At 34.2% G+C, this 26,471-nt stretch overlaps 2 protein-coding genes across 2 annotated transcripts; both read left to right on the forward strand.

Annotated features, from left to right (window-relative positions):
* Positions 1–2,622: 2,622 nt before the first annotated feature.
* On the forward strand, positions 2,623–6,000 carry LOC110778811 (homeobox-leucine zipper protein HAT7). The gene is made up of 3 exons (XM_021983364.2): positions 2,623–3,064; positions 3,498–3,985; positions 5,346–6,000. Exons 1-3 carry the CDS (start codon positions 2,908–2,910, stop codon positions 5,766–5,768), a joined length of 1,068 nt encoding a protein of 355 aa, XP_021839056.2. The 5' UTR covers positions 2,623–2,907; the 3' UTR covers positions 5,769–6,000.
* Positions 6,001–9,829: 3,829 nt separating this feature from the next.
* On the forward strand, positions 9,830–22,310 carry LOC130464810 (uncharacterized). Its single transcript, XM_056834039.1, has 9 exons — positions 9,830–9,934; positions 13,079–13,176; positions 14,815–14,920; positions 15,110–15,283; positions 19,257–19,347; positions 20,034–20,289; positions 20,371–20,495; positions 20,650–20,714; positions 21,501–22,310. The coding sequence occupies exons 1-9, from the start codon at positions 9,830–9,832 to the stop codon at positions 21,837–21,839; spliced, it is 1,359 nt and encodes a 452-aa protein (XP_056690017.1). The 3' UTR covers positions 21,840–22,310.
* The last annotated feature ends 4,161 nt before the right edge of the window (positions 22,311–26,471 follow it).

Consider the following 26,471-nt stretch of genomic DNA (forward strand, 5'->3'; position numbering starts at 1 on the left):
GATCTAGATTTTTTTTATTGTTCAGATCTAGATTTTTTCGAGGTTCATATGAATATATGATTATGTTTGTTTTATGACATTTTGATGTTCATATCTATTTAGTATGAAGATTAAATTTATGATTGTTGATTAGGTTCGAGAACTTAGTATGTTCAATTTTTGAGAATAAAATGTTCATTTCTCTTGTATGTATTTGTATAATATTGTCATTTGTCTTGCAAATATTATTTAGTGTGTTAGTGATTTACATTTTTTTGTAATCTCCGTCTTCTCACCCCATTTTTATTACTATAGTTCTTCAAAAACAAATTCAAATCTAAAACTATTTTTCTTTTGTTTTGTTTTTAGATTTAGAATTATTAAAGGATCATGTTAATATATGATTATGTTGATTTAGAAAAGCTATGATATTCTTTTGTGAATATTACATGTATACTCGTTGATTAAAGTATACAACTAAAGAATGTTCTTTTTCTGGGAATTAAATGTTCATTTTGTTGCATATAATATTTTCATTTGTATAAATAAAATTTCCAATATGAGGTGATTAGAAACTTTCTGGTTGAAATCTATTCAGATCTAGAATTTTATTTTTGTTCAAACCTATAAATTAATTATAAGGTTTATATGAATCCATGGTTATGTTTATTTTGAAATCTTTGATGTTCATTTTGCGAGAAATAATGTTCACATCTACTATTATAAAGATTAAACTATGATGGTTAACTTGATTAATTAAGATGTGGAACTTAAAAATGTTCATTTTGTGATAATGAAATGTTCATTTTTTCTAAAGTTTTATGTTCAAACTATGGACAAGTAAGAGATATGATGTTCATAATGTGAGTGTGTAGTATGTATAACTATTTAAGTTCATTTATTTATAAGTTCTCTTTTCAATTTAAAAAACACATTTTCATATTAAGTTAAGTAAATAATACATAAATTGTGCATAATCATTTTGAATAAGTATTATATTCATTTATAAAATGATTTATTATGTTAATAGTGCTTGATTTATATGATAACAGTTCAAAAACATGTTAAAATTTTATTTTGAGCATGTACATTTATAAAAGGTTGAATGTTCAAGTATAAGCACATTTTTTTTAATTCACATTGATTATTCTTGTATATTATCATTTAAAGATTTTTCATTCTCACCATTTTCAAACAGTAAATGTTCAGTTTTATTTGTGATAATAGTATCAAATTACTTACTATTTTCATTTCCAACCTACAACAATGAGGAAATTGAAACCGTGAAAGTCAAATATTGTGTTCATATCACACTTCATAGCCACATTCAAAAGTATCATAACTCGATACTACGTCAAAAGCAAGATTCAAGATTGAAGATATAGAAAAACAAGAGGATGACTTGTACTAATATCTTGTAATTCAAGTACAATTTTACATAGACAATGCCTAAAATGTTCAATTTTTTGGTAAAATATTATATTTGACATGTTTTAATTTCACAATATATGTAAATATATGTTCAATGTAATAACATAGTAATACAACAACTATGTTCATTTTAAAATTAGTAAAAGTTCATTTCACAATCAGTAGATAAAAGTTCATTTCTAAATTGGTTGAATAAATGAAGATTCCCAAATAATTAGATAAACGTTTGAATGAGTCGATAAATGTTCATTTCCAAATAAATAAATAAATGATCATTTCCAAAATAGTGAACGTCCGTTTGCAAATAAATAAATAAATGTTCATTTCCGAAATAGTAAATATTCATTGCCAAATAAGTAAATAAATGTTCATTTTCAAAATAGTAAATGTTCATTTCCATACCAGTAAATGTTCATTTTCATATTAAACAACACAAAACGACGTCGTTTTGGATTGGGGTATATTGGTATAGCCAACTCTGACTGTGCATGGGTACAACCTAAAATTTATGGATATACATAGTACTCTAAACACATGTTTGTAATTTATTTTAATATTTGTGTAAATAATACATGTAAAGATCATAATAAAACGGAGGTAGTAAATGAAATAGTGATGATTGTTGATATAACAATTTTGATGCGCGCGTAGATAAAGATACATAATGGCAACACAAAGTTCTTTACTAGCGATAAGAAGCTCTTTACCTCAAATAGTATGATCTAACACCATTATATTCCTAATATTTGAAAATCTGTATACACTTTCCTTAGAACTTCAATCATCGATAGAACCTTATAAGATTCATACCCATTTTATCTCATGCCAATCATATAACTCACTGTCTTTTCCTCCTCTTGTCTATTTATCAGAAATAAAAGCAACATTGTAAAAAAATAAATTTAAGAATAATAATTTAATGTTTTTTCTTTTTATTTGTATATTTTGTTTTATGGCAGGCCCAAGTTGAAAATTGGAAGATATTTCTTAGATCTATACACAAAAATAATAACAAGTACATATTTTCTTTTATGATTAAATACTACGAGTAGTAGCAAACAATTGTTACAACGTATAACAAGTCACATCCACTATTAGAATTCTGTATTCTGATCCTCTGAAATTTTGTCGTCTCTTTTTTTTCCCTCCCACTGTGAATAAATTTAAGGACAATATAAATTACAAATCAAGAAGGAGAATTTAAACGTATAGCTAGACCTTCTTAACCAAAAAAAAGAAAAAAAAAAACTTTATTTTCTCTCTCCTAGAAAATAAAAATACACCTCCTCTGCTTCGCTGCACACAACACATCATTTTCAAACACACACAAAAATTTAAATCACATGCAAAAGTCAGACACTACTCCTATCATCATCAGGCATCAGCCATCACCCCCCTTATTATTAGAAGTTCATTTTTCTTTCTCTTTCATTTTATTGTAGGACTTGTTTCCCCTAAAACCAAAACTCCTCTGAAAAAAAAAAAGAAAAATAGAAAATGAGAGAAATGGCGTTCCTTTCTCAAGACTACATGATGTATCAACCACACCATAACAACCATCATCATGAGTTCAACAACGAAGACGACGACCGACATCACGATCCATCTATTTCGCTTAACATCCTCTCTTCTTGTCCACCTCAAGAATTCCAAGGTCTTTCTAATTTCTATGTTAGTTAGGCTACCATTAGATTTGTTAGTGACTGAAATTCTCGTCGACTCCTTACTTACTTTTCATTCTGTCGTACATGACCATTATTTATAATTAGTGTGGGGGGTGGGGGTGTTGTCAGATAATTTTGTACAGAACTGCACCTGCATATGATGTACAGTAGTACTACTGTAGTAGTGAAAACAACTAATCTTGGGTAATGATAGCGGTATGATCCGCTATTAGCCAAAATTGGTTGTTGTACTATATACACATCGTACGGTGGTGCAGTTCTAATGAGTAATATTATTATTAGTAGCACAAAAACGTATGTTACTAATAATACTCATTCAATATACAAAACAATTATTGGTCCAGACTCTAGAGTATGTCACAATCTTGTTTATTTATTTATTTATTGTTTGGATAAGTGCAGGTGCTCCAGGAGTTCCATCACTAGCAATGATGAACAGATCAATGTCATTTTCCGGGTACCATCTTCATCAAATAGACCATAATCAACACCAAGACGACGTGGTAGGGGGAGGTCATGAAGAGCATGATCACGACCATCACGGTGGTGGCGGTGGAGGAGATCAAGATGAGATGTCAGACGACGGATCACAGGTGGTGTTGTTGGGGCCAGGAGGAGGGGAGAAGAAGAAAAGGCTAAATATGGAGCAAGTAAAGACATTGGAGAAGAATTTTGAGCAGGCTAATAAACTAGAGCCAGAGAGAAAAGTTCAGCTAGCTAAAGCATTGGGTTTGCAGCCTAGACAAGTTGCAATTTGGTTCCAAAATAGAAGGGCAAGGTGGAAGACTAAGCAACTTGAGAAAGATTATAGCGTTTTGAAGAGACAATTTGATTCTCTTAAGGCTGATAATGATTCTCTTCTAACCCAAAACAAGAAGCTTCATGCTGAGGTAATTTAATGCATCTATTAATCTAACCCCATCCTAAATTAGTTGTCACATTCATACTAACACGATGAAACACTACGTACTGTAGTAACGCCACAATCAATTTCGGCTGGAGGCCGGGATTCTATATTTCTTGCTTGCTGTTAACATTTTCATTTACGTACAAGTAATTCTTCTAATTTATTAATTTATCAATACAAAATTCTTATGTCAACTCAATTTTTAAATTAAATTTGGATTAGATTTGGAAATTATATTATTGTGCCAAGAAAGATTACAGTATATATTACACTAATTAAAAAAAGAGTTTATAGTTTTTTCCTTTGTTGGGGATCATGTGTGACAGTTTTAAATTAAGTAATAGAATAAGCTTGCATGATTAAACGTCCATGTGCAATCAACATGGCCAGAAACTCAAACCTAATTTAGATGATTTTTTTATAAATAAATAAACACAAAAAACAAAAATCAAAAGTTGTATAATGGGGTGGAACGCTGAAAAGTTAAAATGCGCCGCCACCAAGAGGATTAACAGAATTAATATTAATATAATTATTAGACAAAATATACAGAACATACTGGTAAACTTTTTTTATTTTTGAGGGGAAGATAGGGTAAACTGAATTAATTAAGTGCAGAAGTTTTACTTTCATATTGCTGGCTATTTTTTTTTTCCTTTTGTCAATATCATTACCTATTCTAGTAACATTGCTAAGAGGTATAATGTCCCGTCAAAGAAAAATGTCGCATGCCTAGTTTATAGACAGAAAACAATTTTTCTACTAGAATCCTAGATTAACAACCTCGTTTTTGTATTCGTTAAGTTTCTTCACATTTTTCTTTTTGAGTTGTTTACGATCAATTTTACATTTCACTCTATTATACTATGTACGTAATTCATAAATTTCAAAAAGAGTCTAAAATGATCTCTTTACAATGAATATAAAACTTGAATAATATAATGGATATTCAAAATCAAACAAAAAAGTGTTTCTTCCATCACTAAATGATAGGTCGGCCACATGCTACATGATTGCTATAAGGTCATCTTAAGAAATTAAACTTCATTCAAATTTCAAAATTACTAACTCGCGCAGTTCTCCGAATAAACGTATTGTACATTTCCACAAAACAAACTTGAATTTATTTTGAATTCTTTATAAGTTTAACCTTGTAGTTGATTTAGGAAGTACCTAATTATGTTGGATAACCTAAAAACAGTAATGTAACATATTATTAAGGAACCAAAGGAGTAATGATTTACTAATTAATTATCCTCTAAAGTAGATTTTTTGTATTTCAGACGGTTTCGTGCATTATCTGATGACAATTATGAATTTTGTATTATTCCCGATCCATGCAGTTAATAACACTAAGAAACAGAGAACCAACCGAATATGGAGCCATCAATCTCAACAATGCAGATACAAAGAGTTATTGGAGCAACAATGGAAGTGAGATAAGCTCAGATATGAACTTAAACAACACTTCAAGAACAGTCACGCCTAGAACCGGAAGTCCATTATCTTCTAACCCATCAAACAAACTTCAATTCCCACCAAATTCCTTCATCCCAACAAGCATTACTCAATTCTTACAAGCCTCCTCCCCTAAGCCAGAATTGGACCTTCAATGCCCCAAAATCGACCCACAACTTCATGATGATACATTTTGCACCATCTATGGGGCCGGTGGTGGTGGTGGCGGCGGTGGTGGAAATGGTGGTATAGAAAACCAGCCACCTGCATTTTGGGCATGGCCTGAGAACCAACAAAATCTCAATTGAGTAGGCCAAAGCAAGAAGGGCAAACAACCAATTTAAGCAAAATTTCTTTATTATTATTGTTGCTAGTGCTAGTTCTAGCTATTATTATGTGTAATTAGAAATTTTCTATTTTTTTATCTTATTTTTTGTGAAATGTTATGTATGCTATTGCTTTTTGATAATTGTTGTATAGTAGTAAATCCACTCTTTTAACCTCAAAAGGTTTATTAATAAGAAGTTCTATTTTTTATGATCTCTGGGAAGGATGGATGACAAATTTACCTTGCAATATTATATAAAATTTATTATTTAATTATTAATAAATTAAATATTTACTCTATCTAATTTGGGAAAGATATTTGGTCTTTTTAAAAAATATTAATCATAAAATAATTTCATTTAGGTTTTTTTCTGATATTTTTAAAATATCTTCCATTTTTAAAGCGCAAAAATTATGGTAAAGGTGCACTAAACAACACAAGTTTATGCGGGTGCACATTTTATCATCAACTAAGGATATACGAAATGACATAAATGACACTAAAGGTCGGAGATTTCGTCATTAGAATCTTTATTACATTATTTTTGTCTTCTCCTTTTTTTCAATTCCCGTTTGTATATAATTAATCCCGACTCCATCATCATTTGTGAAATTTCAAATTAACAAAAAAAGGTTTAAGCTTCTAAATCTCCAACAAAACCCCAACCTCCAGCGTTATATATGCCGCTCCTTTCACCTTGCGCAAATTGGATTATACATCCTGGTACACAGTTAGTACTGTGCACCTCGTGCAAAACAACGTACTTTTAAGTATTATTTACATTTTTTGTAATTAAAAAATAGATTTTTAAATATCCCTTAATTTTAGCAGGGAAGTTGAATAGAATTTTTAAAAAATATTATCGTTGGGAAGTTAAAAAGTAAAAGGCGGATAAAATTATATATAAAATTATCTATCCATTAAAGGATTTGTTTTTCTATATATTTGAACGTCCATTCCAAATTTGTTGTTGAAAGAAAATGTACGGAGTATTTCTTAAATTTTTTCATGTGTTTTGGCATTTACTTTTTTCTTAAGTTTTTTTCATGTGTTTTTGTATTTACTTTGCTAATTTTGTGTTTGGGAGAGCTTGAAAAGGACGTTCATTAAATTATAATATAGGTAATTTTGATAGTAGGTGTTCTTTGAGTTTGAGCTATAAGTTCTTTGGGATTGAATTATATGTTCTTTGGGTTTGAACTGTTAGGTTATGATACATATGACAATTCATAAATCATGCGGAAAAACCATAAAGCCAGGAAAACATATTATTTACACATAATCATTTAACATAGTTTAGATGCATACTCTTTGTTGCGTGCCTTCCCTAGCTGCGCCCGAACCGAACAAGAACAAGTCTTTAGGACTCCAAGTGCCGTCCCTCCGTAGATAGTCCACAGCACGTCCGGATCCGCCTTAAGATTGACCAACTAGAATCGCCCTTAAGGTACTATTATTTTCGGCACTTTATAGGCAAATGTGTGACTGAATTTTTCTCTCAAAAACTCACTTTGAATACTTGAATTCTCTTTTTAAATATGTGACCCTAGGCACCTATTTATAGAGTTATGGAAAAGGATTTGGAATCCTATTAGGATACTAATTTATTTAATTATGATCCTACTAGGACTCTAATTAAATAATCATTATCTAATAGTTTTAGGATTTAATCATATTTCGAATCCCGATTGCTTTAGGATTCCCGCACAAGTATTGCACGAGCACCGTACACCCGCGCAAGCCTTGCGGCCCACGCTAGGCGCACAGCGCTCGGCCCACTGCTGTTGTGCTCTCGCGCGCGCGCCCCAGGCCTTGGCTGGGCCTGGCCTTGCGCTGGGCCTGGTCGAGGCTTGGCACGCGATGGTGCGTGTTGGCTCGCTGGGCGATGGCCTGGCTTCGTGCTGGGCCTTCGTCTAGCGGGCCTCGTCCGATGCTAATTCGTACGATACGCTTCCGATTAAATTCCCGATTCCGGAATTCATTTCCGATACGAACAATATTTAATATTTCCGATTCCGGAATCAATTTCCGTTTCGAACAAATATTTAATATTTCCGTTTCCGGAATTATTTTCCGATTCCGATAATATTTCTGATTCTGACAATATTTCCGTTTCCGGCAATATTTCCGATTCCGGCAATATTTCCATTTCCGATAATATTTTCCGATACGTACCATGTTTCCGTTTCCGGCAACATCTACGACTTGGATAATATTTATATTTCCGATACGATCCATATTTCCGTTTCCGGCAATATCATCGTTTCCGGAGTATTCATTTCTTGCCTGTGACGATCTTAGCTCCTACTGAAACCAAGATCCGTCGATTCCGAATATCCATAGATGGAGTATTTAATGCCATTAAATACTTGATCCGTTTACGTACTATTTGTGTGACCCTACGGGTTCAGTCAAGAGTAAGCTGTGGATTAATATCATTAATTCCACTTGAACTGAAGCGGCCTCTAGCTAGGCATTCAGCTCACTTGATCTCACTGAATTATTAACTTGTTAATTAATACTGAACCGCATTTATTAGACTTAACATTGAATGCATACTTGGACCAAGGGCATTATTTCCTTCATGAACAACATGTACTATGAGTGTATATATGTTCTATGAGTTCTTTCTACTTTAATCTGGAATGTTCTTCCACTTGTTTACGAATTCTTTGTTTTAATTCATAGTTTGAAGATTTGTTGATGATTTCTTTTCAAATAATATGCTAAATTTATGGGATAAATTGTTATATTTTATCAATGTTCTTTGTATTTTGCCTTTATGTTCTTCGTATTATCTACGTTCTTTGTAATTGTCCCTAATATCTATACTAATATATTAAAAAGTGTTTGTGAAAACGTATACGTGTCACGTAGACTCCCTCCGTATTACGCCATGTCACCACTAATAAGCATCATGGTATGTTATTGACAACCAAAAAAGCATGTAGCAAGGATCGAACATCAAACCTCATGGATTAAATGTTCCACTTCCTACCATCTCAACTAGCTACAATGTTTGTCATATTTTCATATATAAATGTAATTGGGCACATTTTTAGAAAACGTAAACCCGATTAAAAGTAAAACCCGGAGCAACGTCCGGACCACACATTAGTTCTTTCATTAAAAAACAGGGTGCATAATGAACACTATGCACCCGGGTGCATAAACCACATATTGTTTGAAATTCTCGCATTGATACGAATTTAATAAGATTTAACTTTACTATAGTTTTTCTTAGATAATGGTGGAAAAATGATTGTCAAAGTTGATTGATGAATGGTGCGGAAATGAGAGACGATACATGTATTGCGAAATGGGGTAGTACCTTTTAACACAAAACTAACAAATTAACCTAAATGGTTCAATCAACATGCGAATAGTTTAAGAAACTACTTCCTCCAGGTTTTTTGGCACATAAGGAAAAAAAAACTAAGTATTCCCTCCCTATTTATTAAAAAATTACACTTTGACCGACATGTAGTTTTAACAGGGTAAGTTGAATTTATTAAAATAAGATGAAAGTGAGGTATTGAGCGATTATTTATTGTAAGAAATAGATAGTGGGTGCATTATTTATTTAAAAAGAGTATGTGAGTAAATATGAGGAACACAAGAGGGAGAGAAAAATTAATATAATTGAAAGTGAGGAACGTGAGATGCCAAAAATAGAAAATATATATTTTAATAAAATACGATCGAATAAGAAAAATATATCTTTTCAATAAATACGGAGAGAGTAAATAAGAGAATTACTCAATAACAGAAAGTTGATTAAATTTATCCTTACAGTAGATAGTTTTTTAACTACTCAAGCTACTCGGTAGATTTGTTTTTGACAAGCTTAAACCTATGATTATTAAAATCTAATTGTCGAGTTGATTTATAAATTGTTGTACGGATCATTACCCCGGTTTCATAGATTGAGCAAAACTTCTTCACTCATTGGTAGAATTTAAATCAAAAATAAATATGTCAACGACTTTTAATCATGAGGTCTCTTTTAACAATTTGTTCTGTTAAAAAAAATTAAAAAAAATGGGAAAGGCAAGAAATAAAGCAGATCTGTCAGCAGCAGCAGGTGGGATCCAGCTCTGGCATGTGGAATGGGGGCATGAAATTGAGAAAGATTCTCTGGCTTACGTTCTTTTCATCAAATAAAAATAAATACTTCAATAATAACATTAATTATTATTATTAATTAATTCTGTTTACATTAATAAATGTAGGTCGCCTTGAAATCATGTACTTGCAAATTGCAATGTTATTGGAAAATTTAAATGATTTGATTAAAAAGGTGACTGAGAGAAAGTTCTTTTGCAGTAGCAATTGAAGGTGGCCAGAGATTTACACAGACCTACTCATACTTGGTTTGGATTCTGTTGATATAATAAACTGGTGCATTTCTATGCCAGTAAGCTTTTGAGAAGAAAAGCAATCACTCAAACGTTAACATGAAACCATAGGTAACAAAACACGAAAATAAAACCCCGCTGCTCTCTCTGCTTTACAATAAGTGCAATAATTTGAATTTTGCACTATTCAATATTTGTATACTTTTTCGGTTCATTAAATTTGAAAGTGAGCACCATTTAATATTTATATAATTCCCAAACCATAGGTACCATGTTGATTTTACGATTCCCAACACACAAATTTAACTCTTAATCTGTCAAATTATACATAAGTAAAAATTATAAAAAACATTGATATTTAGAAATTATATATCGATACGAATCTAACAAGTTCTTACATGATTACATATTCTCTTACGTATATATTTCAAAAGATGGTTAAAGTCATTGCGTAAATGGTGTAAAAGTCAACATGGTGTGATATTTGAAGAACGGTGAAAGTATTAAACTTTGACTTTGACACTAACTGCTTAGCAAACTACCCTCCGTTCCATAATGATATTCCAATTTCTATTTTTCACGTTTGCAAGGCACATTTTGTATTATTTATATCTCTAATTATTCATCGGCAAAAAATTATAAAAGTATGATATTATTAAAGTATTCATTGAGACGAATCAAACAAGACTCCACCGGAATTAGGTTTTCGTTGTCTATTGGAAATCATTTAGAAGATTATCGTGAATTGTGAATAATGTCAAAATTCTAAACTGGAACATTATTTTGGAATGGAGGGAGTATTTACTTTGACACTTACTATATTTTGGGGAAAAAAAAAGTTTTGAATGACTCCCTCAGCCCTAAAAGATTGCCCCATATTTCTTTTTTGGACGTCCCTATTTGTTTGCCGCATAGTAACTTTTCCCATATTCTCTGGGAATATTCTTGTGTAGACCTAGTCCATAATAATATTAGTGCAGACCTGTAGGGTTTTTTTTTTGAGTGGTAGTGGTATTTTTTGTATTTCGTATAGCTTGTACGTTGAATTTTGTATGTAAGTTACTCCATCTGTCCCAAATTAGTTGTTACACTTACCCTTGCACAAAGTTTTAGGCGATAAGTGGTTGTTTGGTTATCAATTGTTATTTTATCGAAAAAGTAGATGTGCTAGGAGTTAGTGGGGTATTTTTTTAATTGAATGAGAGAGGGTGTGGGGACAAAAAATAATTTAGTGGGAAGAGAGAGACAATATAATAATTGCGGGGTCATTCCTATTTTAGAAGTGTAACAACTAATATGGGAGGGACGAAAAAGGAAAGTGTAACAACTAATCTGGGACGGAGGGAGTATGAGAGTTTGATGAATCTTGTTTAAGACCCACCAAGGGCTCTAACTTGTTCAATTTGACAAGAGTGTGATCAACTAGATTTGACTTGATTTTCTCAATCCCACCCCCAAAAGTGGAGCCAAATTCTAGGTTCGCACAAGTGGTGTAATTGAATTTTGAACATAGAAAATCAAAGCTCAAAATATAGGAAAGTGCGTAAAATACCCCTACGACTTTCAGAATTTTGAACATTAATGGAGTCGCCACCAAACAAGTTTTAGGGTCCGGTTTGGAAAGACCAAATGTGACTCCGGATAAGGCACTGGACGGGTAAGGGAACGAGAGGCACTTATTTGAGTAAAATTTGAGGCATAAATAGTAAGTGCGGGATTGAAAGGTGCAATATTTAAAGGTGCGGAATTGGAATAAGCAATAAAGCATTGAACTTGCATGATAGAAGTTGAATAACTTGGATATTGAAAATCCGATTGAGGAACACTTACTCAAAAGTGATTTGGCTCCTCTACGAATCCAATCGTGTAAAACAATCTCACTTTAAAATGAGTTGCTCGTTTAAAAGTATCATCGATTTTGTATTTGAATAATGAAATACTTCGTAGAACTTGAATATAGAACTTGAACTTGAATATTGAACTTGAGTATTGAAATTATGAGGTTCCATTCTCATAGGCCAAGACTTTTATGTAAATACTTTACCTTTGATAAACCCCATACTTGTATTTGATTCTAGTTTTAGGGGTATGGTTCCCAATAAACCATCATTGAATATTTGAAGTTGAAACTTGAAATTGTACATGAAATTAGATGATTCATGTGTTCTAACTTAAAGAATGGGTCGCACTTCTTTAAGTATTATGGAACTTGGTGCAAAGATTAAAGATTTTTTGAAAACTTGTACATGGTTGTTAGAACGAATGTTCTTAAGAGTAAGAACATCACTTTCTTAACCAAGTTTTATTGAAATAATACATAAAATTGAATCTTGGACTTGAAATACGAGTACGGAAGATCATTTGAGGGGAGTTTCAAGTACGAAAACCCCTCAAAGATTACCCCTTTAAAGCATTTCCTAGTTCAAGTGAGTATGAACATTACATGAACATCATTGGATTATTTAGAACTTAAAAATAATTAGAAAATAAGATTTGCAAAATAATGAGATTGTAGGGACTCGGATTACCTAAGTAGGCCATATTAATTTCTCCAAGGTGATTTCCCAATTGCAAGTATGTGTTTTTAGTGATTTTTTGTATTTGAGAAGTTTGATTAAGTGTAGATTGAATTTGGCGTTACGACGTTGTATTGATTGTGTGATTCTTTCTGTCTCCTTGATGCTCAAAAAATGGGGTGTATATAGAAAAGAGGTTAAAAAGCCGACAAAAGCCAGGCGCCTAGCGCTAGGCCAACGCCTGGCGCTGATGCCTGGCGCCAGTAGACGCTGCCAAGAAAGGACAATGACGCCGTCCTTTTACGGCGCGTCATAGTTGTACCTTTGTACTATTTGGCAAAAGATGGTTTCTTGGTTTGCTTGTTTTTAGACGTAAGTCTTTGCGCATTTTTTACAGTTTGAATCCGGTTTTACAGGTCGAAGCCCGGGATGCTCAGTTTTGTGGATCGGGGCCCGAATTTGGATTGCTTAATGTCATTTTGACTGGAAATGTGGCTCGAGGACCAATGGAGAGGTCCGTTTCTAGAGTTTGTGTTTGAATTTTGGACTTGTGTTTAGAATAACAATTTGTACCAAGTTCCGGAATGGTAACGGACTTGGGGATTGGATTTTGGATTTTTGTACTTGGAATATTCTCATTGTATTCAAGAAATTGGGACTTCCACTCGGAGTTGTACAAATGATGGCCTAGGCTATTGGTTTCGTCATCGGTCTTAAGGGGAGACACAAATTAGGTGTCTACTGAACCCCCAACTTTTACTGAGCGTCCGGTGAGGAAAGCACAAGTCAAAGTATTCAAATTAGGACGAAGAACGATCAAGACGTTCTGCAATTTAGACCATTCTTTGTACTCCAGTACCTTCATAGAACAAGCGTTAGAAAAAGGGGTCGAGTCTAGCTCCGGTTTGTCTTGACAACTCGACTTTGTATGGTTTGAACATTTTCTAGCCCTTTCTTGGAATGGAGCATGGCATCAAAAATTTTGAATTTTGAATATGCCGTTTGAGTTTAACCTAGCTTGATTCATTGGGAAATGGGTTTAGAATTTGTGCTGGGGAAAAAATTGAACATATGCCATGTTGCCTTGACTTTCCCGGAGCCTAGGTTCGTTGGGATGCTTTGTTTGATTTTGTATATTTTTTGGAGTTTGGATGTTTGAGATATTTATCCGCCGTTGTAGCCTAAACAGGTGTATACCCATACTTGTCGGAAAGAACTTTTGATTTCGGTGCTTGCCGTAGAAAACCGTAGCAACAAAGTACGTACATTTAGCCTGGGGAAGTGCACAGAGATTCGCGCATGCGCCAACAGTGGGCCCAACACCTGGCGCTGGTTTGGGGTTATAAATACCCCCTCCACGAGCCATTTTGCTCACTCATTGCTCATTTGCTTTTCGAATTTTTTCTTGTTCTTGCTCTTGCTTTGCTCAAGGTTGCTCTTTGCTTCACCTACTTCAATCCATGTAAGTATTTCAAGCTTTGCTTTTGAGAAAGCTTTAGGTGCATGTGTAGGATGTTTTCTTGTATTTGGAATGATTTTGTAAGTATGAGGCCTCAAATTGTTGCTCCCTTGGGTATATGTGATGAAGGGCTCTTGATTTTGTATGTAGAATTGGAAAATGTTGAAATTTTGACCACTTTGGTAGGAGGCCACCCATACCTACGGGATATGTATTTCGAAAAGGGGTTGATGGTATTTTAATTTGTATTTTGGGATGTTGGAATGTTGATTGTAGTAGGTGCTACTTTTTGTACTTGTATTGGAAATTTTTGGTAGACATTTTGAACATGAACTGTTGAAACTTAGATCCTGGGACTTCGTACTTTGTATTTCAATTTCGTATGGGGCATTTGTAGATGCCCTCTTTGACATAGTCATGTAGGAATCTTGTATGTGGTCCCTGGGTGGTTGTTTTTTGAACATAGAACTTGAGGAGACTTGTAAGGAAATGGTAGGCTTGGATAACCTAGGCGTTGATGTAGACTCGGAACAACTTCTTAGGCACAGATAGCCTATGCGTTCATGTAGACTTTGAATATTTGCATGAGAATCCCTGGATGTACTTGTAATTCCACTGTGGGTGTTTAAGTTTTGAAACTAACAGAAGATAGCCCCCGGGATTGAATGTTGACTTTGTACTTGAATATCTTAGTATGCCTATTCGTCGTTCTCGAAGAGAGATTTTTGAGAGCTCGCCTAGTCGAGCTGATGAGGAGGATGCCTCTGATGTGGAGGCAAGGGAACTAGAGGACGTCAAGGTTGGGGGTTTGGTCCCGCATTAGAAGACCGCTTTCGACAAGAGTGGCTGGAGGTTGAAGGATTTAGTCTTCAACCGACCCTATCATCTATCTCATCGGCCGCCTATGCTCATGGTATGCTTATTGTATTTTGCTTTGGTTTGCCTCTTTTGGATTATGCTCATTTGTATTGAATTGTTCTTGTTGTAGACCAAGCCTGTGGTTATTCGAGTTTTCTTGTCTCGGGGAGAGCTTGAGACATCTTTCAGGCATATTCAGGATCATGCCGATGAGAGGGCCTTGTGGGAGAGATTAGGCTTTTCCTCATTACGGGAGGCGGTCCAAGGCTTCGAGGGTGTCACCGCCTTCAAGGCCAGGACACATGTCCTTTTGGAGTGGTGGCGTAACACCCCGACAATTCTCTCTTCTCTAGAATAACCTTTTAATATAAAACATAGAGAATTATCAAAACATTATCGCCCGTGTGAAAACGTATCGGCTTGTATGAATATATTATGCATGAATGTGGTTTGTATGCTCGATTAGATTTAGTTCACTGAATAATCGAACCAACATCGAAACAACTAGGTCCAAAGTAATATTGAGTTTAAAATTGCCTTCCAAATCAAGCACTTTACAAAAATCTAAGGATCTAAGGTAGTAGGCTTCCGCCAAAGCGAGGTGCTATTTTTGTTGACTTAGGTGGTAAGGCATCCCAAAGGAGCACGTTGATTGTGGTTGCAACTCAAACAACAATGGCATATGTTGTGGCAAATGGATAAATTATGGTATTAATTTACTAACCAAGAGTAATTTGAAGATTACTAGCAATAGGTTTTGCTTATCTAGAATCTTAAAAGACTTAAGACATGCCAAAGCTGCTTAAGGATTTAGGACTTTTAGGGTCTTGGAATCGTTTCATTCATTTTTGGACCATGTTATATTTTTGCATGAATGAAATGTTTAATAGCTTTGATGATTGCGTGAATGCTTTTGTTTTAAGTTATTAAAGTATGATAAATGTTTTCTTTGCTAGTTCATTCAGTAGAATCGTAAATCTTCAACCTTATTGCATTCGGATAATAGAACTGCGATATTTCCTCGATCGATTGGTAACTAATTTTGAGAGCGATTCTCAAAGAAAAGGAGAGTGAGAGCGTATCTTGAATGCTATTTTCTTATAGTGATCTTCATGGTTTTTTTCAAACTAAAATTTAAATGGTAGACCAATTGGACCTCATATATTCAGAATACTGGGTAGTTTTGGAATAATGAAGTATTGAGTTAAAGACTCATGTATAACCAATGGTTAACAACCATCTTTCTTTTGATTCGATAAATGAACTAGACTCATTGGATGTTGTCATTCAAAGTGAATAAAAGAAAGGGACTTTGTAAGCATAACAAAGTAAGAAGATCAAGAAAAGGGTAAAATCTTTTGGACTATAAGAAAACGTGCTAGAAAGCATAGGAAACGGGAACAAAAGAAATGAATTTAGATATTCGATTTCTACCTTGAAGTTTATGTTAAAGAGAAACGACTTAGCAAATAAACTCCTATGGTATTAGATTACCGCTTGAGGTTCTAACTCTTGTTAAGAACTCAAATTTCGAGAGCTAAATCAGGTTATTGACCTACAAGTGGGAAATGAAGCAAAGTCGTGCTACATTAGCTGTAAGGTCATCATGTTTGTTTTAAAGTCCTTCTAAAGGCTGGAACTTAATGGCATCATGTTCCATTAATCATCAAAATCAATTTCTGTTTGGACAACGGAAAGACTCACATTCAAAGTAAACAAAAACATTCGTTGAGTGTTTATTTGAATGAAATGGTCATTTAAGGGTTGAGTCATATGATTGATTAATAAACAAACGAATCTCTTCACACTCAAACTTCAGAAGGTTCAAATCAAACATTTTGATTTGTGTTCCATATATCTTTGGCAATGTCATACGACCATATCAACAAGACAACATTCTAAGATTCCATGGCATGGATTTCTGAAAGTTAGTTAATTTAAGACACGTGGGTCTTGCTTGTTGAACATGACATAGAAATGGACTATTGTTAGAAGTTTCTAGACAATAAAGTTCACGGGCCAAAGATGGATTTTATGACTTACTATTTCACAAGAATTTGAGAAAATATGGCTATATTTACTCAAGGTGAAATATGTGAAATGCTTCAATGCAATTCACAAAAGGGTATAAAATCAACTTGGCAAGAATTTTGGAACATCTAGACTAGGTCAAGGTGATGTTTGCATGAGCCAAGAAAGATTATCTAGATTGTTTATATGGCATTATGACAATCGAATCTCCATAAGAATATGGTATGTCCAAATGGAGAAATCAGAATCTATTCGATTAACGATAATCACGACTATTTTCCTATATAGTTTCTAAATGATACTCTCAAGGGACTATCACACTAAACAAAGTTGTCAAAGCTAAGGATAAGATGTCATAAGGATTGAACTTCGGTTAAGTACATCTTTTCAGTACATATATATCTAGGGTTGTCAAACCCAATGGGAGTTAGTGTTTACATCAAACAAACTGAAGAATAGATATAAGTTTCTTTATGAGTGACTCATAGAAACAAAAGGTATTGATTCTACCACAAATCTGAGAACGTATGGTTGTTTCTCTAGATAATGTCTTTTAGGAAACCATCATATTTCCAAAAAGGCAAGTGGGATAAAAATGACCTCGAAGTGAACTTCGAGTCAAGCAACAAACAAATGTAGGATACTTAGGAGTCTTTGGAAAAGCTCCGTACTTAGAAGCCTTTGGAAGAGCTTTAGGAAGACTTTGGAAGTGCTTCAAGAGAATCCTAATACTCAAAGGACTTGAGTAATGTCTTTATAGACACTAACGTTTGATGTTCAATACCTAGGTAAATCGTATAAGGAATAAAATTCAACCAAGATAGATACATAGATATCTTGAGGAATGAAAACTATGAAGACTTTGGAAGTGCTTCAAGAACATACGAGTTACTCTGGTTAGCTACGACGAATTAAAAATTTCCAAGTATGGTTTGAGGCCATCAGAAACACAAGTATGGTTTGAGGCCATTAGAAACATAAGTATGGTTCAAGGTCATACAAAATGGTTTGATCGATCTAGACCCTTAAGAAAAAACCCTTTGGTTGAGATAACGGGTCTCTTTAATACAAGAGATCCAATATTAAAGATAACGGATCTGTAATGAGTGAAATAAGGTGGGAAAAATAAAATTAGAAAAGCAAGGGACCCGTTACTTAATTTAACGGGTCTCTTATTTATTAGAGGGCCCACAATTTTTTTGCAGAATATAAAATAGAAGAAGCTAGAGATCTGTTATTTAATTTAACGGGTCTCTAGCTTTTTCTTTTTCATGGACCCACAAGACTTCGGAGGAAAAAGAAAAGGAAGAGACCTTTTTTTGTTTGCCGGGTCTCTAGCTTTTCCTTCTTCAAAAATCTCCAACAACTATGTTTCATTGAAAGATAAATAAATCAAGGGCTAGATTTTCCATCTCTCTTCCATCGAGCACCTCTCGATCTGATCAACTAGGGTGTGAAAATCGAATCACCTAGAAGCGAACATCCAGAGTTCAACGAGCTAAAATACACTCGCATATCTGAACCAGAAGAACCTATGGCATCTGATTATGCTCAACCTCGAAAAGTTCATCGCTCTCGCCATTTTCCAGGTCTGTAACTTTTTAGCTTTAATTTCTGATTTTGTGATATTTTTGTCGATTTCATTTGAATTTCATGTTGATTTTGCTGCAACTGTGTTGCGTTTTTTCTTGTTTGTTATTGATTTCACGGAATTTAGGGGTTTTTTTTAATTCTATGGTTATGTGTTGTGAGATTAGGGTTTTGAGGGATCGATCTTCGGGAGGATTTGAGCGGAATTTGGATTTCAGATTGGTTTAAATGTTTCAGGGTATAAAGTTAATCGAGGAACTGATCGGAATATGATTGAATTTGGTTATTTTTGTGTGTTTCTTCTACGAAATGTAGTGTGTGAATTTAAGAACTATTGTTGTAATGTGACTAGTCATACTTGGTTTTGTTAGTTTCTTTGTTTGATGTGAATTGTGAAATCTACTAATTCCGTATTGCTACTAGTTCTACAAATGTTGGATTTGTACCCAACTTGAGTCAAATGGAACTGTCTAATTTTATTCTCTAATGCCACTAGGAAAGGCTTATGAAAATTGGTAGAGCTTGAGCCAAATAGGGGAGGTAATGAATAATGATGATTTGGTCATAGGTTTCAAGTTAAGGGTTAATGTTTTGAAAATAGAAATTAACAATTTACTTTATGATTGTAGTTGTAGTTGGTACGTTCCTTATTAAAGTTTGGTGTGGTGGGTACTTCTCGTCTTGCAGAAGAGTACATTTATTTTTCTGATTTAGATTCTGTTATAAGAGATCATGTTGGGTATGCTGGTTAGCATTGGAGTGTTTTTGGTTCTGCTCCTTCTCCTAGTTTGTTCAATTCTGTTTTCCTCTTATTGGTAGTCATTTTTCGTTCTGTTTTGCTCTTACTGGTGACTGTTTAAGAATTTTATTTATTTGGGTATAAGTATCATTTGCAATCAAAGGTTATACCAACAAAATTCGTGTATGACACTCTCAAAAAGTGGAGGTGATACTCTCCAATCTGATCTGACAATCCCAATTCCAATCTGATGTTGATGTATAATTCATATGTCTTGTCTTATTTTTTATTAAAAAATGGGAGTTCTGGTGATCGATGAATTTGGGAAGAAAGTGACTTTGATCAGTGGAGTTGATGATTCTTTGCAGATTAACAATAACCTTAAGTGAAATTAAAAACAAATGAAGCGATACCACGTGGAATTTTGATTCTTGTTATTAGTTCATCTTATTGGTCCATTTGGACTTATGATGTAGAGAGTTTTCCTATTGAACGAGCTTATTACAATAGGTAGAACTGCGTAAGAGAAAGGCTTAGGTGGATAACTGTACTTTGGTTTCTGACTTTCTGCGGAAGAATGTGGTTCTGCCAGGAGTTTAATACGTGTTATGTTTTAGTATTCTTTTGGTATATGTTCTTGTGTTGGAGGGAATCTTATGAAGAATATGGAGAAATGTATGTTGATCTCATGAAGTTAATGTAAATATTATCAACTTTGCACTAATACGTATTTCATATTCTACAGCTGTCTCACAGCCGCATTTAGTTGGTATAAAGGAATCTACACAGCCAAGCCCAGACAGGAATACACTGGAGGCTGGTACAGTTGGCAATATAGCTCAAGCAAGGCCTTCTGTTACGGAGGAAAGTGTTGTACAGTGGGCTAAAAATGACAAGAGAAGACTACTTCATGTTGTTTATAGCGTTGGAGATTTAGATAAGATTATAAAGTACATTTCCAATTTTAACATCTGCAAATTTTGGATTGCTTATTATGAAGCAGATGACTAATTATTGTGAGAAAACTGTAGATTCTGTACGGAGTGCCTTGGCATGAAGGTATTGCGGAAAAGAGACATCCCAGAGGAAAGATATTCAACTGCCTTTCTTGGTTTTGGACCCGAAGAGTCACATTTTACGGTTGAACTTTCACACAGTAAGCTATCTGGCTTTAAATCCATCTTTTTACAATGAACATATAGACCTATCATTTTGTTGACTTCCCTTTGCTACCGTATACTTGCTCATTTTTGTTCTGTGCGTAGTGCATCTTAAATAACAAGGTGTTGCAATTAAAACAATGGTTGCAGACTATGGAGTTGGCAAATATGATATTGGGACTTGTTTTGGTCACTTTGGTGTTGCAGTTGAGGATGTGAGTTTCCTTGAATTTCTTAGAATTTCCTGCACTAAATGATATTGATTACTATGTACTCTGGAGTTTCTTCTACGCTAAGATGAGTAGAAACTAGAAACTACAATACATTATATATCACCCTCATGAAGAATAATCTTAGACAAGTTGAAACTTGTTTATATCTATTCAGAATTTATACCTCAAAATCTTCATGGAAGTCAATTTGTTTGCTTGAGAGCTCACAACACCCCCCCCCCCCCCAATATCTTTTTGCTTAATTACTGGGTTGATATTTTTTGTATTCTGCCTCCATTTCGTATTTACGTTAATATTTATGTTTTGCATTGAGATTAACTGATTAAGGAGAGTGAAAAGCAAATAAAAAAAGTGGGCCAGTGAGTGGATCCTAATTTAAGAGAAATGTGGAGATATAAAACTTACAAAAGTAGATGTTAACTCAAATGTGGAACATCCCAAAATAGAACATGTTGACTTAAATATGGGTATTTTCCTATCACGAGCCTTCTTGGCTTGTATGTTTTCCTATTGCATCAGATATGAATAACCTGCCTTATAATGAACATCTTTTATTCAAGTTGATTGAGAAAAGTAGTTATTGATCTTTTGCAAGCTTCTAGCATCACTGCAGCCTTTTTTGCTTCTTTTCACATTTCTCATTTCCTTCTCATTTTGGACTCTTTTCTTTGTTGAAGGTCTTGAGTTCTTTAGAAATTAGTCTTTGGTTGAATGTACTACCAGGGTATGAGAATATGGCCAGTTATTAAGGATACTTCTCTGATGTAGGTTGCTAAAACAGTAAGCCTTGTAAAGGCAAAGGGTGGAAAGGTGACACGAGAACCTGGTCCAGTCAATGGTGAAAGTTCTGTTATTGCTTTTATAGAAGATCTTGATGGTTATAAGTTTCAGCTGTTGGAAAAGGCACCAACATTGGAACCCCTTTGCAAGATAATGCTTAGAGTTGGATATGAAAATTTTAGTAATATCATATCCAAATATTTGTGTCTGCAATTTATGATTATTTGTAGCCGATCTGTTTGTCCTGGATTGTGTGGTTATTTACAGTTTTCCAATGTCTTGGTTCTAATTTTTTTTCCTCTGATTAACACAGTCCCACAAACATAGTATACCCATCTTGTTGCATTTAATGCTCACTTTTACATGGAGCCAGAGACCTCAGATAGTGGTTCGATGACAATTGGGGCTGCTGGTGGTCGTGGGGGTATCACTTTAGCAGGCGGGCGAAGTACAAGATCTCCTACTTCTAATTAAATTGTGCGACCTCTTCCTGGCCTGAAAGAGAAAGTTAAGAATGTCATGTTTTAAGAACGTTAAGAACGTTACTGTTGGGCCTCGGAGCCTCAGAGTTTGGCTACTGAATGGTATGTTGCGTGGTCTGCGTTTGTGTGTATGCGACTTATTGGTATTTGATCACTTCTCTTTCAAGTACTTTGACTACATTGTTTTCTTTCATTTATCTTGTCTGACATCTTGTGAGCTGAATTATGAACTTGCTATGAAGATTTGCTCCATACCCACCTAGACCACGCACACTTGGGCATATATTATGGCAGACTTGTGCACCAGCACCGTGGTTGCGTTTTATCACTGTAAAAGGTAGGTTTGAAGAATCTGCTAGTTTCTCTGCGTATCTCTTCATACTTAGTTGCAAGACTGCTTGCTATCTTGTCTTTTGGCGAATAGTTTTGTTCAAAGCGAGTCGAAAATATTCCCTGTCATTCTTGTAGCCAAATGACAACTAATTTGTGGAGCTTCTGCAAGATCTTTGGGTATTGTTCAAGTATACTTGCGTTGCCCTAATTCCTGAGTTTTAGCTGATTTTCTTTTGATAGTTGCTGCGTAATTTTGAATTTGAACTTGTCTGTTTATAATAAATTCACCGTCCATGTTCATAAAGGTTTGTCTTTTATTACCGAATTGCAAACAAGTACATCTTAAATCTTACACTGTTGTTGTAATCTGTCATTCTTACTTGGATACAGTAAACTGAAGTATGGAACTTTTAATAGTGCAAGCTACTCGGGGTATGGAAAGCTTCTGAAAAGATAGTGCTCAGTATTATAAATGTCATATTTCTGCAATATTTGAATCCTGATACGATATTGTTTTACTAGAAAGATTATGTTATTTGCCATATTCCATTATGTGTGAATTAGTGTCTGGTGAATGAACAAGATATCCATGTTGCTCGTTTTAGATGACTTCCTGTGAAATAAATTGTTCTTTGGAAAGTTAACTTTGATATCCACTGATCCTCAATCATTTGTAACAAGCATCAATTGTTTTGACCACCAACAGTCCAATTATGAACCTCAAAACCAGGCTCTGAAAACTTATAAATGGACATCCAGTTTGTTCTATGAGTTCCGAATGGGGTATGAAGTGATGTCATGTGGGTTTGCTGCTGCAACAGGCCTCTGGTGGTGTTTTTTTTTGTTGTGGATCAGTGGGATTGCAGTCCTGTTAGAATTTCAGTTGGTTGGTGTTGTTGGATGGCTACCTGCTATTTTTTTTGGAGTTTTCTTGGTGCCTTAATGTTGATGCCCTTTAGTTTAGGCAACCAAATAAATTACCCTTAATATATTGCTGGTTGGTATTCAAAGTTACATTTAACTGTTTATATTTTTCTCATCATTCATGTTATCGTAAATCGGTAAATGAGTCGGTTTTTACAAATTATCCTTTGTTTAACTACTAATTATGCTACTTATTACAGTTTTATGAAGAAACTTATTCATCAGAAAATGAGGATGAGGTTAGAGACATGTGGGTCGAGTATTTGCTCAAGCATGAAGCAGATGAAGAAAACCAAGTTGATGGTATGAAAATAACTCCACTAGTTTCGGTTCCAATTGTTGGTAAATTGGCATGAATGATTATATTTTGAAATTGATTTTTGTTTTACGTTTTTGGAAATTGCGATGTAAATCTTTGACGTTTATGCAAATTACAATTTATGCAAAAGCTTGCGTTTTGAGCATTACTTGTGGGAAATATATTTTTTTGGTAATATATGGATTATGGAATTGTTCTCAAATTATTACAAATTATGTATTATAGCAGATTAGCAGGTGTGGTTTTGTGGTTTTGTGCGTTTGATTCCTGCTGCCCGATATTTATAGAGGTGTAAACGCAGGTGTATTATGTATGTTAATTCTGAATTGGCGTAGCTGGCTTCTGCTATTATCGATTTTTTAAAAAAAAAAATAAGGTTGCAAAGAGACCCGTCAGGTGTAATAAAGGCTCTCTAGTTATAATAATAAAACAATTCAAAGAGACCTCATATCTAAGATACGAGGTCTTAATTTGTGAAAAATAATAATAATAAAAATAACAAAGAGACCCCCTATCTTATATATGAGGTCTTAACTAAATATTCAAAGAGACCTCATATCTTACTTATGGGGTCTGAACTTTTTAACAAACAGATCTCACATCTCTATTAAGAGGTCTCTTCCCCTTCTAAAATATTTTCTCCAACATTTACAGAAGAGACCCCCTTTCTTACGTGGAGGTCTCTAACTTTTAACAAACAGACCCCCTCTCGATGAGGGGGTCTCTTTATCAAAGAGACCTGTGAGATAGAGACCCCTTGAAAGGAGATCTCTTAAGCCATTTTGGAAGGGTCTCTTTGCCATTTTTTGTAGTATGAGGCCATTTTATCCGAAGTATCTTCATCTTAAAGAATCAAATCTATGATTTGGTTGATTTGCATAAAGGGTTCACTCCCATAAGTTGCAAACATGTTTTCTAAACATAGAACGTTGATTTGCATAAAGGGTTCACTCCCATTAGTTGCATAAATGTTTTCTAAACATACAAACGTTGATTTGCATAAAGGGTTCACTCCCATTGGTTGCAAACATGTTTTCAAAACATACAAAGATGATATTGTATACACATACAAAAGAAAATATAGATTGGTGGTTAAAGATTATAAACAACTTCACGACGTTGATAATGTTCAAATCTTTTTCACCAAGTCGGAATGCTTGAACTATTTTGGATAAATCTAGCAATCATTGCATATGGCAATATGGTAATTGGAAAACGAAACACCTTCCTCAATTGGACTTGTAGAAAGAAATTGTGTACATCACACAATGTAAAAGTTTTGGATTCTAGATAAAAGAGCAAGCTTAAGAAATCTATTCGTAGATTAAAGCATGCAAGTGGGAATTGGAACATAGTTTTCAAAAAGTCTATTAATCATGGCTTTATGAAAATATGGATCATCTTGTAGATAAGGAGTTTAGTGGGAGCTAAGTCAAGTTTATTGGTTCTATATATATGAGATACATATCTCTCTATTGAAAATGACATTCAAATTCTATATGATTAGATTTGAAAGTATTTGTCAATATTAGAACCATGGCGAAACTTAGAACATACTGGGTTAAAGATCTATTGGATAGGATCTAAAGCATTGTTTGGATTCTGTAAAAATAATTACTAAATCAAACACAATACAGAGACTCAAAAGAGACTCTCAATCCATATGAGTAAATATAAGTAATGAATGCTTTAACTAAGTATAAAGCTAGGCTGTTATCACTAAAGTTAAACATGAAGGACCTTGAAGAGGTGCCTTCACCTCATATCACATGGAAATGCCAAGATTTTAGCAAGATTCAGTATCTCTTGAAATAGAATAAAGCTAAAAGTTACATGAATAAATTTTAAAATGCGAATGTTTTTTGCATTACAATCAATCATGTATGATGTGATATATAGATCGGCAAGATAACTCGTGAACATTAGGTCGTGACGAGTTTATACCAATCTCTATTGATCTAGATAAAAGATCATTAAAAGAATATCAAGAACATCCAACACATTTGGATACGTAGGATGAGCACTTGATGAGAGGATGTGAAGATGAACTAAAGTTTTGATGCTATATGCATTTGCCTAAGCAAAAGTTGAATCTTGTTGTTAGGCAAACCACAAACATACACGGGCAATTAGTCTGATTAAAAGGTCGTAACATAGGTTCTAAACCATATGTGATGCATAGGAAACTGAATCTATGATTAGTTTCCAAGTTCTCAGTTGAAAGATGTATCTCCCACATCTCTGTGAACTGGTTGGAGCATTCCAAAAGGGAAGCATCATTTGAAATTCTACATAATTGAAATGAATTCATTATTGCCTAAGAAGCAACAGAAGGGAATTGTTTTTAGTGGGAGTTCTTCGATGAACTCAGGTTGATCATGTTAGGTTATGATACATATAAACGAATATAAATCATGCGGAAAAACCATAAACGCCAGGATTCCAAATTAATTGCCACATAACAATTAGCATAATTAGGATGCATACTCTTTGTAGCGTGCCCTCCCTTGCTGCGCCCGAACCGAACAAGAACAAGTCTTTAGGACTCCAAGTGTCGTCCCTCCGTAGAAAGTCCACAGCACGTCCAGATCCGCCTTAAGATTGACCAACTAGAATCGCCCTTAAGGTACTTAAATATTCGGCTATATGAGCAAGGTGTTTGACTGAATTTTTGGCTCAAATTCTTACCTTTGAATACTTCAAACTCGTTATAAATTATGAGCCTTGATCTCATATTTATAGGCCATAGAATAAGTAATCGAATAATACTAGGATACGAATTAATTAAATTAGAATCCTAGCAGAACTCTAAATTAATTAATTTATCTTTTTAGGATTAGGAAATTTAATCATCAAACAAATCCTATACGCTTTAGGTTTCGTATGTGAACACAAACACAC

The sequence above is a fragment of the Spinacia oleracea genome, chromosome 1, assembly GCF_020520425.1.
Source record: "Spinacia oleracea cultivar Varoflay chromosome 1, BTI_SOV_V1, whole genome shotgun sequence".
Taxonomy (NCBI): Eukaryota; Viridiplantae; Streptophyta; class Magnoliopsida; order Caryophyllales; family Amaranthaceae; genus Spinacia; species Spinacia oleracea.

What these genes read in the sequence shown, in the direction of transcription:
- LOC110778811 (XM_021983364.2), top strand. Translation starts at nt 2,908, where the DNA reads ATGAGAGAAATGGCGTTCCTTTCTCAAGACTACATGATGTATCAACCA. An exon ending in TCCACCTCAAGAATTCCAAG is followed by an intron (nt 3,065 to 3,497) that starts GTCTTTCTAATT and finishes GGATAAGTGCAG; the next exon opens with GTGCTCCAGGAGTTCCATCA. An exon ending in ACAAGAAGCTTCATGCTGAG is followed by an intron (nt 3,986 to 5,345) that starts GTAATTTAATGC and finishes CGATCCATGCAG; the next exon opens with TTAATAACACTAAGAAACAG.
- LOC130464810 (XM_056834039.1), top strand. Translation starts at nt 9,830, where the DNA reads ATGGGAAAGGCAAGAAATAAAGCAGATCTGTCAGCAGCAGCAGGTGGG. An exon ending in GGGAACTAGAGGACGTCAAG is followed by an intron (nt 14,921 to 15,109) that starts GTTGGGGGTTTG and finishes TTCTTGTTGTAG; the next exon opens with ACCAAGCCTGTGGTTATTCG. An exon ending in CCTTCAAGGCCAGGACACAT is followed by an intron (nt 15,284 to 19,256) that starts GTCCTTTTGGAG and finishes TCCTTATTAAAG; the next exon opens with TTTGGTGTGGTGGGTACTTC.